This window comes from Nicotiana tomentosiformis, chromosome 6 (assembly GCF_000390325.3).
Source record: "Nicotiana tomentosiformis chromosome 6, ASM39032v3, whole genome shotgun sequence".
NCBI classification, from domain to species: domain Eukaryota; kingdom Viridiplantae; phylum Streptophyta; class Magnoliopsida; order Solanales; family Solanaceae; genus Nicotiana; species Nicotiana tomentosiformis.
This window is the reverse complement of record NC_090817.1, coordinates 41,910,798-41,923,422: the sequence shown is the minus strand read 5'-3', so window position 1 is coordinate 41,923,422 and position 12,625 is coordinate 41,910,798. Positions and strand designations below refer to the sequence as shown.

Below are 12,625 nucleotides of genomic sequence, written 5' to 3'. Positions count from 1 at the left end.
TGGCATTGTTTAATGTTTTTGAGTATTTTTTGGATAGTTTCTAGCCGTTCAAAGGTTGATTCCCGTAGGTTGGTATTTCTAGAGTATTATTTGTCATGCTCGGCATTTGATTTGGCTTGTTCTAGGTAAGTAACATATCTAAACTTGTATTTGAGGGTAATTATCCCTGAGAACTATGATATTTGAAAAGTGTGTGTGTGTGTGGGGGGGGGGGGTGACGTACGTGATAGGTGACGGGCGTGTGTGCGTGCACTGAGGTATTCATGATCCGGGTAGTTCTTAGGCTATTATGTGCCTTTTTGTTATCATGTTTTCCCCATTTCTACGACTACGTGAGTTATTATTCATGCTAGAAACCATGTCTAGGCTATCTTCTTAATTGATTGAGACATGATAGGGATATGTTTTCCATGTTGAGTTGTTTGCCTTAGCCATAGTTATATTGTTCAGTCATGATAGTGATATCCGAATGTTATATCTCTATCTATAAGAATTTTGAATATGCTATCTCACGTGTTATTGGTGTCCTTGTACATGACACGGGTTTGAGCTATATATGTGGCACATTGTGTTAGTCCGCGTTGTATAATTCCATTATGTTTATGTGAGATGTGAGCCATTGAGACTTGAGCTGATTGATGACTGATGTGGGCCATTGAGCCGTGTTGTGAGTTATGTTGGAACAGGTTGCACGCCGCAACGGATTGATATGTGGATCGGGTTGCACGCCGCAAAATATTGATATTTTGATCGGGTAGCATGCCACAACAGATTTCTATGTGGATCGGGTTGCACGCCACAATAGGCCATATTTGATTTTGATTAGCGCTTAGGCATGATCTGCCCTTTCGGCGTCTAACATGCCAGCAGTGGGCAGATGAATAGTGATATATACACGTGCTTTGGTGAAAGGCATTGATGTCAGGCACCCATAAAGTGTTGAGTCATTGTGTGTGTGATAGAGTAGGGCACTTGAGCCAGGCACCTTGAGTATGCTGAGAGTGAGTGTACTTGATGATATCACCGTGAAATCATTAACTTGACATGTATATTTGACATGTATGCATAGAGATTTATCTTCCTCATGCTAGATGATAATATTACATTTGATAATTTGACATGTATATTTGACATGTAGGCATAGAGATGTCTTTTTCTCATGCTAGATTGTAATATGACATTTGATGACTTGACATGCATATTGACATGTAGGCATATAGACGTATTTTCCTCATGCTAACTGATAAACAAAAATTCTTTTCTTATGTGGGAAATTGGAGTGACACAGTTCTTTTGATAAACTCATGTTTATTTGATTTTTAGTGGTAAGATTTGGACTTTGACTGCTATACTTGAAAAGCATGTCTACTTTCACATACCTGTGAACGAGCTGAGTATAATATCTATTAGGTTATATATGTTTACTGTGTTCATGATAGTGTTATGAATTGTTATTGGCTATTGGTCTTAGACTCTCACCATCTTCCAAGCTTGCCGCATTTTTCAACCTGAGGTTAAGTTTGTTACTAATTGAGTACATGGGGTCGGTTGTACTCATACTATACTTCTGCAACTTTCATGTAGATCTTTGAGTTGATGCTGTTGTTTATGACTGGAGCTGGCATTGAAGATGTACCCGTCTTCCGGATATAGCTACCATTTGTCCTTGGTAGTTTAAGAATTAATTTTTTTTATGTACATTCCAAACAAATATTGTATTTATTTTCAAACCAACTTTTTAAATGTAAGTCTTAGTAAGTCATGAATTGTACTACCAACCCTTGAAATTTTATATAGAAGATCAGTTATTTCACTCATTTATTTATATTATTCTCATTTGAGTTGTGTTTACTGTTATTTGGCTTACCTGGCGGGTTGAGTTAGGTTCTATCACGGTTGGATGGATTTTGGGTTGTGATACTTTGGTCTTCATCCAAAATTACACGTTTCCAATGCCCTCAAGGAGGTTGGGCCAATAGAGAGGGTTGTGCATTTAAGCACAAAAAAGGGTATAGGCTAAGATGTGGTTGTCCAAAGAAAAGGCTTGAGGCTCAAAGGGGAAATGATAGGGAGCGATGTCATTTGGTAGGCTACAAAGGCACAATCGGGTCAAAGAAGACCTAATATCCTTTCCCAAATCAAGCGTTACTTAGGATTTCACCTCAACAAACATTCGGGCCAAGTTCTAGATCAACAATACAATGCATGATTTTTACCTAAAGCTCACAACATAATGCACATCAAACGATGAGGTCGGCTTTGTTCTTGCCCTAATTGCAAGCATGATATTTTTCAACCGTCACTAAGGTAAATGTCATGACCTATAATCCCTACCCATCGTGATGGAGCCTAACACACCAGCTAGGCAAGCTGAAACATGAACAAAGGCAACAAAATAACAAAATTTATAGAAATGGCATAAGTATGAGGTCTCAATACAATAAAACTGCTGATACAAAGTAAATCCCCCCCAGAAACTGGAAAATACGGAGTCATGAGTTGCTACAATGGAATACAAGTCTGAAACTAAACAATAAATACACTTTCTGACCTATAACAGCAGTATGAAAGGAAAAGACAAGTCAAACTCTGACCAAGGATGTCACTCTACCTCGTCTCTAGCAGATAGTCCAACTACCAACCTACTGTTGATAACTGGTCCCCATACCTGGACCTGCACAATTAAGTGTAGAGTGTAGTATAAGTCCAACTGACCCAATGTACTCAATAAGTATCTTAAATAAATACGGCAAGGTAAGAGAAGCACAAATTTATTAATGATACTAGTTGTCACCTGTGTAGTTTCATCCTTTAAACCGGTATAGAACAATATTGAAATCGAATCATAAAGTTTAGTACGAAAACATATATGTGTGTATGTGTAAAATTTATCAAGTACTCTACTCAGACAATATCTTGGCATATAGAGGTAATATATAGTTAAATCAGATGAATGATCAAGGAAATTGCAAGTAAAGATGAAATGCAAAATCCAACAAAACACTGGCCAGATTTCCTCACTTTTCCATTTCCGTTCCAAACCACTTATTATTATTCTCAATATCCGCATGTACACCATCAAGAGAGAAACATGACAGGGTGACCCTAGGGGGATGGATCCGTATCCACACGCTGCACGGATAACTCACGTGTTTCACGGACAACTCACGTGCTAATAATAGAACCTGCATGGACAACTCACGTGTTAATAATATCAACACCTGTATCTGCACGGACAACTCACGTGCCAACAACACAATCCGCCCAGTATGGTCACAGGCACAACAACATAATCCGCCCAGTATGGTCACCATCATAATAACACAATTCGCCCGGCATGGTCACATGCACACAATCCAATCATATCATACAGGAGCAAATAAATAAGTATACATGTATGAAATGAGTAAATGACAAATCTCATGCTCCTGGACTAGTATAAACGACATGCTAAAGTGTAGGCATGTGCAAGTATACTATCAAAACTCAAACCGACAAATTTCATCACTGAATAGCATTTATCAAGTTCATTAATAGATTAAAACCTTGTGTAGCCTTAAACATGGTCCAAATAGTTCACAACAATGTCACAATGTGCGAAGCATCATACCTTAATGTTTAACAGTCAAATTCTAGGCTTATAAGAGCGTGGGCTCAAGCCGAACATGAATAAATAAACTCGGTGCCCGCACATGGGTTCAACCTCACGCATGTGCGCACCCAATAGCACATAGCTATCATAATAATTCAGGCAACTAGTGCCTCAATCAAGTTTAGATAAGATAACATATCTAGCAAGCCCTTCCCGAGCGTATCAATCTCCAGAAGGCTCAAATCTAGCCAAAAATAACATAATACTATCAATAAAAGCTATAGGAATTGATTCCAAATGATAAAGCTAAGATCTTTAACCAAACTCAAAAAGTCAACCCCAGGCCCACATCTCGGAATCCAACAAAATTTATAAAATTTGAACACCCATTCAACAACGAGTCCAACCATATCAAAATCATCCAATTCATATAACAAATCGCCTTTCAATCCCCGAATTTTGTTCTATGAAGTTTCACAAATTTTCCAACCCAAAACACTAATTAAATGGTAAAAACAATGATAGATTCATGTAATTTCACAAAATCTGAGTTAGAATCGTATACCCGAATCAACTCCTTGAAAATCCCTTCAAGAATCGCCTAAAATCGAGGTCTCTTGCTCGAAATATGAATCCCTCGTTTTTGAAATTTAATACTTAATACTTGTTGCCAGAGGTTTCTCTTCGCGATCGCGAAAAGACCCTCACGATCATGAAGAACAAAAGAATGCTGCCCTTAAAATTGACCTTCGCGAACACTGAATTCCAGCCCCGAATGCGATACATAGGAACTCGAAGCTATGCGATCGCGGACCCCATCTCACGATCGCGAAGAACAAACGTGCAGGCTTCCAGACCTCCCCCTTCCTTCTTCGTGAACACGGTACCACCCTCGTGCTCACGTAGTACCACTGACTAAAGCTCCGCGATCGCGGACCAACTCTCGCGAACGCGTAGAACACTTTCACCAATCGCCCAAATTAGCCTTTGGGATCGCGAATAAGGAAACCACACATGAACATCATCAATCCCACAAAGTCCAAAATATAGCTGAACTTGATCGAATCACCCCCTAGGCCCCCGAAACCCCATCCAAATATACCAACAAGTCCTAAACCACAACACAAACTTAGTCGAGGCCTCAAATCACATCAAACAACATAAAAAAACACAAATCGCACCCCAATTCAAGCATGATGAAACTAATAAATTTCAAACTTCTACAATCAATGTCGAAACCTATCAAACCAACTCCGATTGACCTCAAATTTTGCACACAAGTCATAAATGACACAACGAACCTATTCCAATTCCAGAACCAAAATCCTAGCCCGGTAACAATTAAGTCAATTCTCAGTCAAACTTCTTAACTTTCCAAAATTTTAACTTTCCAACATTAGCCAATTCAAGCAAGAACGACCTACGGATCTCCAAATCAAAATCCAGACATACTCCTAAGTCCAAAATCACCATACGGAGCTATCAGAACCATTAAAAGTCCATTCCGCAGTCATTTACATATAAGTCAACATCCTCTTAACTCTTTTAACTTAGGCTTTCACCCTTGGGACTAGGTGTACCAATTCATTCTGAAACATCCCTGAAACCAAACCAACCATCCCGGCAAGTCACATAACAACAAATGAACATAGATATGGAATAAATGGGGGGGGGGGGGGAGGACAAGGCTACAATACTCAAAACGACCGGCCAAGTCATTACAACATAATTGAGAGGTACCACAAGAATCTATGGTTTACTCGTAGTTGATACTCTCTAGCATATCAATTTTACGCTTGTTACTTTCCTATGCACACTCCTAACTGTGTTAGTACCAACCAAGTCAATATTTTGATTACTTTTCTTCTTTCTTCTCTTTTTCCTTTTTGTGATTTTTGATTAATTGGACCAAACCAGAGGAAAAGTTCCCCTTTTCTTGGATTTGTTATTTTGATTTTTTTGTGATTTTTGATAAGGAGAATTGAACCCAAGAAAGGTTCTTGCTTGACTTCCTTTTGATTTGAATTTTGTTTGAATGGGATCGAACCAGGAAGAGTTCTTGATTTTCTTGCTGTTTTGAAAGATTGGATCGAACCCAAGAAGGATTCTTTTTTTTTTTACCAAATATACTACACGGTTATTCACCTAGTAGTTGTTATATATAACAAATCCCAAATTGGGTAAAACTTACAAAATGTTCAAGTGAACTACAAACAAACAATATGACAAAGAAAATCAATAGGTATTGCTATCAAATACAATGTAGCAGTAGCGTAATGAAAGATGGAAAATACAAAGCTAGTAATTTGAAACATCGAATTGTTGCCGACGACCATGAATGTATACACCAGTTGCAACCAATTTGTTGTAGCACCTACAAAGCTCTCATCAGGCACCATTTGTTGCAATCCAAAGGAGTAGGTATGTTTAAATCCAGTAGTTGTTAAGCGAAGCATTTTGGACATTGTGAACTTGGGGCTGAAAATTCCAACACCATTGTTGATACATTGAACATGAATTTGAGATGAAATCAGAATAGAGACAGTACTGCCTTTTGAAGTCATGTTGTAACTTATGAGATATCTGCTTGACTCCATGGTTCTGTATGATGTTAAAGCACCCCTAGAATGAGCATGATAACATGCTAATACCATTGAGAAATAGTCTAACACCACACAAACATTACATAGGAGTCAAGGTCAGGCCATGTGATAACTGTCCGTGTAGGTACATCAGATTGCAGTCCAAGCCAAGCTGCTTGGGATGTATCTGACATCGGTGTTGTTGAAGTGTTATTGCATTAATGTGTTGGTCAACTCCCATAATGAGCATTGTGGCACTGCATCAAATGCAGCTGCAACAATGATGTGTGGTGGATTGGTAGAGCAGATTGATCATTCTTTGAAATGATGGTTTGTTGATGTAGTTAAAGAAGAAGAAGTGTTGCAACTGTAGCATCGATGAACACTTATGTATATGTGCTACTGAATTCCAATTGCTGTGTTTCCAATTGAAACTGGTACAGGCAGAACCATGATGTATTCTGGAACCTGCTGCTCAAGTGTATCATGATTTTTCTGTAGATCTGTTCTGAGATGCTCAATTCCAGTTGTGAAATGTCAAATGGATCCATACCATGCATCTGCATTAAAAAAAACTGAAGTTGTATCTATAACCTGCAAAATGTAGCAAAAAGGTTAGTAGGAAAGATTCTTCCCCAAGGTTCTTGTGTGTTCTGGTAGATATTTCTGAGGAATGTGGACTCCAACAGCTCCTGCTCGACTCTCGTTTGATTTTTCTGAGGAATTTTTGTCGAAGCACTAATAATCTGAAGCTATATCTGCCACCTGCAAAAATTAGCAAACAAGTTAGTAGGAAAAGTTCTGCTACCATGTAATGTTGTAGGTTTAGTCTTGTTGGTATGTCGTTGTTGTATGTCATCAAACCACCCCTCAAATGAGCTTGATACCATGCTAATACCACTGATGAGTAACTAGATTTCATACAATCATGTAGTATCTTCCAAACCACAGGATACATTGGCTCAGTAGTGCCCAGATACATTGGATCAGTAGTGCAACTGTTCTTGTATGACTTGGTTGTCATGTTGATGGACTTGAGGATGATATATTTCAGTTTCCAAGATCCATTGGTATGATTTTGTGTACGATTAGCTATAAAAAACCAGTAAAGCCTTGGTACATTCCTGATTGAACTGTTGGATAGTACCTTTCCAGTTACTGTTGTAGTAATAGCTGAAAGATTATAGTTGCTATAAACAGTGACATAAACCTGTGGTGAGCTCAATGGTTGTAGCCATTTGGTGAAGCTCAGATACCGCCTTAATCTTCCAGTATTAAGGTATGTTATGCAACTAGAAAACTTCATCTTTGAATTGCACAGTCCAATTTTTATAACACAAGAATGAGTTGTGCATTCACAGAGCTGCATAATTATACTGTCAGCTGTTGTGCTGCTGCTGTAATTGCAGCACCCTATTGAAACAACCATCTTAATCGAATAGTTGATCTTCAGCACTCCAAATGAACAGTTGGTTAAACTCTGTCGAAAGCAATTCATCCAATTGTTCCAGCTAAGATCTGCCCTTTTGAAGTATTGATAGTGTATTGATATCATCAAATTTTGTGCACAGTTAATCCCTTCGAAATAACAGAGGTAGCTGCGATCTGCCTTTTTGAAGTATTGATGTTGTAATTTATTGACCAACACCCACACTGAGCATGTTAACCTACTAATTCCATTGGGAATTGACACAACAAGAGATAGTCAGTCAGTAACTTCAAAGCCAAAATTGTTGTGCATCAACAGTACTGTTCCATATTGTTGTGACTTCCAGGTTCTTAAACAGCTCCTGCTCGAGTCCTGCTTGATCTTTCTGATGAAATATCTTCTGTTGATGTATTGTGTGATGCTTAGTTGCAGCTTCAGTATGAAAGAGGACTTATGTGTTTTTGCTGAAAACACGATCACTTGTAGCAAAATGTCAATTGGATCCACCCCTTGCATATGAATTAAAGTTTTGAACCTATTTGTGCAACCTGGTGATAGTACATTTCCAGTTGCTGCTGTAGTAATAACAGTAAGGTTCCAGTTGCTACAATCCTTGAAACACGCCTGTGATAAGCCCCCACTTTTTTTCGATAGGCCCAGATACTTCCATACTCTTCCAGTAATAAGGTACATTATGCACTTAAGAGACTGTAGTTTTGAATTGCACACTCCAATATTCATACCAGTAGAGTGTGACATGCGTAGACAGTGCAACTTGATTTTCCTGTAATCAGTTGTGCTGCTGATGTAGCACACTGCAAGTTGTATCCCAGATGAAAACTTATATATTTTTGCCGATGTTCTTATAAAGCACTGATGTTTCCACTCCCAGTAAATCTTTGGCCCTATTGATACAACCATCATCATCGAGTAGTTGAGTAGCACCAGTCCAATTGAATAACTGGCAAAACTCTGTCGAAAGCCAGTCATCCAACAGCTCCATGCACACTGCTTGTGTGTGTGTATGTGTAGCAAGTCAGTGCTTTGATAGATAAAGGTGAATATGTGGGTAGTCATGGTAGGCATCATTGTAAAAAAGTCAGACATGGTCAGTATTTCTATTTCTTGCGACCCTAATCCTTAGATTAGGTATTTGACTCTTGTCTTGATTTATCAGTGACTTTCCAGTCTTAGGCAATTCATTGAAAGAGTGGAATTCTACTGTACCTGCAAAAGAGAACACAATGTTAGCTAGAAAATCAGCCACGGTGTTTCCCTCCCTAAGGACATGTTGGAAAAGCACATTGAATTGCCCCTTCATTTAATTAATCTTCTTCACTTCTTTGTTGATGCACCAGGGCACCTCCCATTCTCCTTCAATGGTTTTCTTCATAACCATTGAGTCAGTCTCCATTATTAGAGGATGAAGATCCATTTGAATATAATAAGAAAGTACTTCCATTATTGCCTTCGCCTCTGCGACCATGTTAGTTGTATTCCCTATCTGTTCTTCCTTTGCAAAGATCACATCTCCAACATAATTCCTCACACAAAACCCATATGAGCTTGGTCCTGGGTTCCCTTTAGAAACTCCATCAGTGTTGCACTTGAATCATCTCTTATTAGGAAGCTGCCATGTAACTCTTTTGGTATAATAACCGGTTTATAAGTTTCAAAAAACCTAATCATTTACGGCCAGATAAGAGGTATACTTGGTAGCCAATGAAACCTTAGTTTAGCAAGATTATGATGTGTATTTTTAACCTCATGTACCACCCTTTTGATCGAAACTGTTCTGCCTTCATGCTTCATAGCGTTCGTCTTCTTCCAAATTTCGCAAGATATAATTGCTGGTGCAGCCTGGAAGAGTGGCTTAAGTTTTGAACAGTAGGCAGAATTCCACCAAGCTCTAATGACCTGGTGGATCTGTATTATGCTGTCCACGATTCCAACAGTCTGTAAAAAATACTTCCACACTTGTGAGGCAGTTGTGCTTGTAAGGAAAATATGTTGTAATGTTTCTTCCTGTGGTAGAAAGCAACACCAACATTTTAAAACAATTTGATATCCACTTCTCCTCCATAAGTCATCAGTTGGCACCTTGCCTCTCCATAATCTCCATAGGAAAAAAGAAATTTTGAAGGGTAATCTTTTTGTCCATATTGAATTATGCTCCGGATTTGCTATTTCTCTACACCTCAAGATGTACCATGCACTCCAAACTGTAAATTTACCCGATGGTGTTGGTATCCATATAGGTGTGTCCCAATAGTCATCTATGTTTTCAAAGTGTACCTCTTGCCTGATGTGGTTGGCTATATCTGTTGGGAATGTTTGATCCAATAGCTGATCATCCCAACCGTTTTCTATTCTTAAGTCTGACACCTCTTGTAACTCTTCATTAATGTCGAACTGTGGTGGTACCTGATGATATAGAGCTCCAATTCCAGTCCAATTTTTGTGCCAAACATTTGTTGAACCCATATGTAATTGCCACATGATTTCATGTTCGACCTCATCTCTTACTTGTAACATTTTGTGCCAAACATGTGATCCCTCCCTGAATTGCACGACAGTAAAAATTTCCTTCTTGCAATATTTATTCCACGTGAAATTTAACCACAATGACTTCGATGTTCTGAATTTCCACCATAACTTTGCGAACAGTGACTTTGATATATTAAATAGCGATCGAAACCCGAATCCTCCTTCTTCAATAGGGAGACACAAGTTTAGCCATTTTGTCCAGTGCCTGTTTCTGCCTCCGTCATTGGAACTCCAAAATAATCTCGCAAACATCTTGTGTAAGTGTTCAATAACATTGTCTGGAGGGTCCAAGATTGAAAGAATGTGCATAGGTAAACTCTGAAGCACACTGGTAATAAGTGTTGCTTTGCCTCCGAAAGACAATAGTTTCCCCTTGTAGGAGTGTAGTTTTGCCTTCACCTTCTTGGTGAGATCATTGTAGTAATCATTCCTTCTCCTTGTGTAAAACATTGCACAACCTAGATAAATGAACGGGAATGCTCCTTTTTGGAAGCCAATGATTGAACTAACTGATTCATGAAATTATTTTTTGTATGCATGTAGTAATAGGTCTTTGATTTATTGATCTGCTGTCCAGAAATCTATTCGTAGTTTGTGAGCACGTCAACTACTTTTTTCAGAGAGTAAGGATCAGTAAATGAAAATATTATAGTGTCATCTGCATAAGCCAAATGGTTTAATGGATCTGTCCATTTGGGCATTCCAAATCCTTTGAATTTCTTGTCTAAGAATAGATTGTTCAGAGATATGGATAGAACTTTCACAGACAGAATGAATAATGCCGGAGAAAGGGGGTCACCTTGTTTCACCCCTTTGCTGGTCTTGAAGTACCCTGTTGCTTGGCCATTGATAAGACATGAGTACCAGTTGTTGATCAATAGGTTCCCTATCATGTTGATGAAATGCTCAGCAAACCCCATCTTCCTCAAAACATGTAGAAGATATTTCCAAGAAACCCTGTCGCAAGTCTTCGCCATATCAAGCTTGATTAGGACATTGGCCGGTTTCTCTCTCAACCTTATGTCGGTTATTATCTCTTGTGTAAGCCTAACATTTTCAAAAATACTCCTTCCTTTAACAAAGCCCGATTGATTGGGCGAAATCAACAAGGGAAGTATCTTCTCCATTTTGTCATGTAATACCCTTGATATTACCTTGTTGATGAAATTGCTTAGAATTATTGGTCGTATGTCTGAGAATGTTTGAACTTGAGGTTTCTTAAGCAGTAGAACAAGATTAGTGTGTGTTATGGATTTTGGGAGTGGTTCCCCTCCATAGAACTCTTGAAGCAGCATGTAGATATCTTCCCCCACAATGTCCTATCATGTTTGGTAGAACAAGCCAGTGAAACCATCTGGTCCACTTGCACTATCCCTAGAAAGAGCAAAAACTGCATCATTCACTTCATCGATTGTATGATATTTGCACAACTCCATATTCTGTTCAAGTGTTACCATAGTAGGTACATTGTTTAGCATTTCATAGTACGTGGTATCCCCTGTTTGTGTGCACTGGTTGCTGAAGAACTCCACTGCAGTATTTGTAAGAAGTTACTGTGTTTCAAGCCAATTACCATCTGTGCCATGTATCCTTTTGAGATTCAATTTTTGTCTCTTGCTATTTACATGGTTGTGAAAGAATCTTGTGTTTCTATCCCCTTCAGCAAACTAGTTCATTCCTACCTTTTGTTTCTAGTATTGTTCTTCAATGAAGAGGTATTTTTTCAATTCTGCTTGTGCTTGTTGAAGTACAATTCTGTTTGCCATAGTTGGCTCCTCCTGAAATAGTATCTCCTTTACTCTGACAATATCATCCCTAATAGCTAGTTTCTTGAAGATATCTTCAAAAGTAACTTTACTCCTGTGTGAAAGGGCAACTTTCACTCTCTTCAGTTTCTGTTTGAACATCAAGAAAGGATCCCCAATAAAATCTGCCAACCAGTTTTGTTTGACTACTTGTTTGAAGGTGTCATGCTTTGTCCAGAAATTGAGAAACTTAAAAGGTTTAACAAACTACATAGATTCCTGCCCACAGCTCATCAGTAAAGGTGCATGATCAGATCTTGTCCGTATAAGGTGTTTAACTTCTATATTTGGGAAAGGATTCTGGAAAGGTAGATTGACAAAGATCATATCAAGTAGTTTGAAGATGCATTGTTCATTTGGTCTACCATTCCACCAAGTGAAAGGGATGCCCTTGTAATCAAGGTCAAACAAACCACAAGAGTTTACACAGAAGGCAAAGTCTTCATATTCAGACGGGTGCACTGGTAGTCCTCCTATCTTTTCATGGTCATGTAAGACTACATTGAAATCACCGCCGACGACCCAAGGCATATCCATGTCACTGGCCAAGTAATATAAGTAGTCCCACAGTTCCAGCCTTTTAAGTGACGAACAATTGGCGTACACAAAACTCATGATGATATGTCTTGATATTTCCTGATGAAATACCTTAATAGTAAGTTGCTGCTCG

At 38.6% G+C, this 12,625-nt stretch overlaps 1 protein-coding gene across 1 annotated transcript; it reads right to left on the bottom strand.

Moving 5' to 3' along the window:
* Positions 1-10,731: 10,731 nt before the first annotated feature.
* Positions 10,732-11,277, bottom strand: LOC138893867 (secreted RxLR effector protein 78-like). Its single transcript, XM_070178533.1, has one exon. The coding sequence runs from the start codon at positions 11,275-11,277 to the stop codon at positions 10,732-10,734; it is 546 nt and encodes a 181-aa protein (XP_070034634.1).
* Between the last annotated feature and the right edge of the window lie 1,348 nt (positions 11,278-12,625).

Bases quoted from the DNA above. Each gene is read 5' to 3' on its own strand.
- LOC138893867 (XM_070178533.1), bottom strand. From the start codon at position 11,277: ATGGAGAAGATACTTCCCTTGTTGATTTCGCCCAATCAATCGGGCTTT.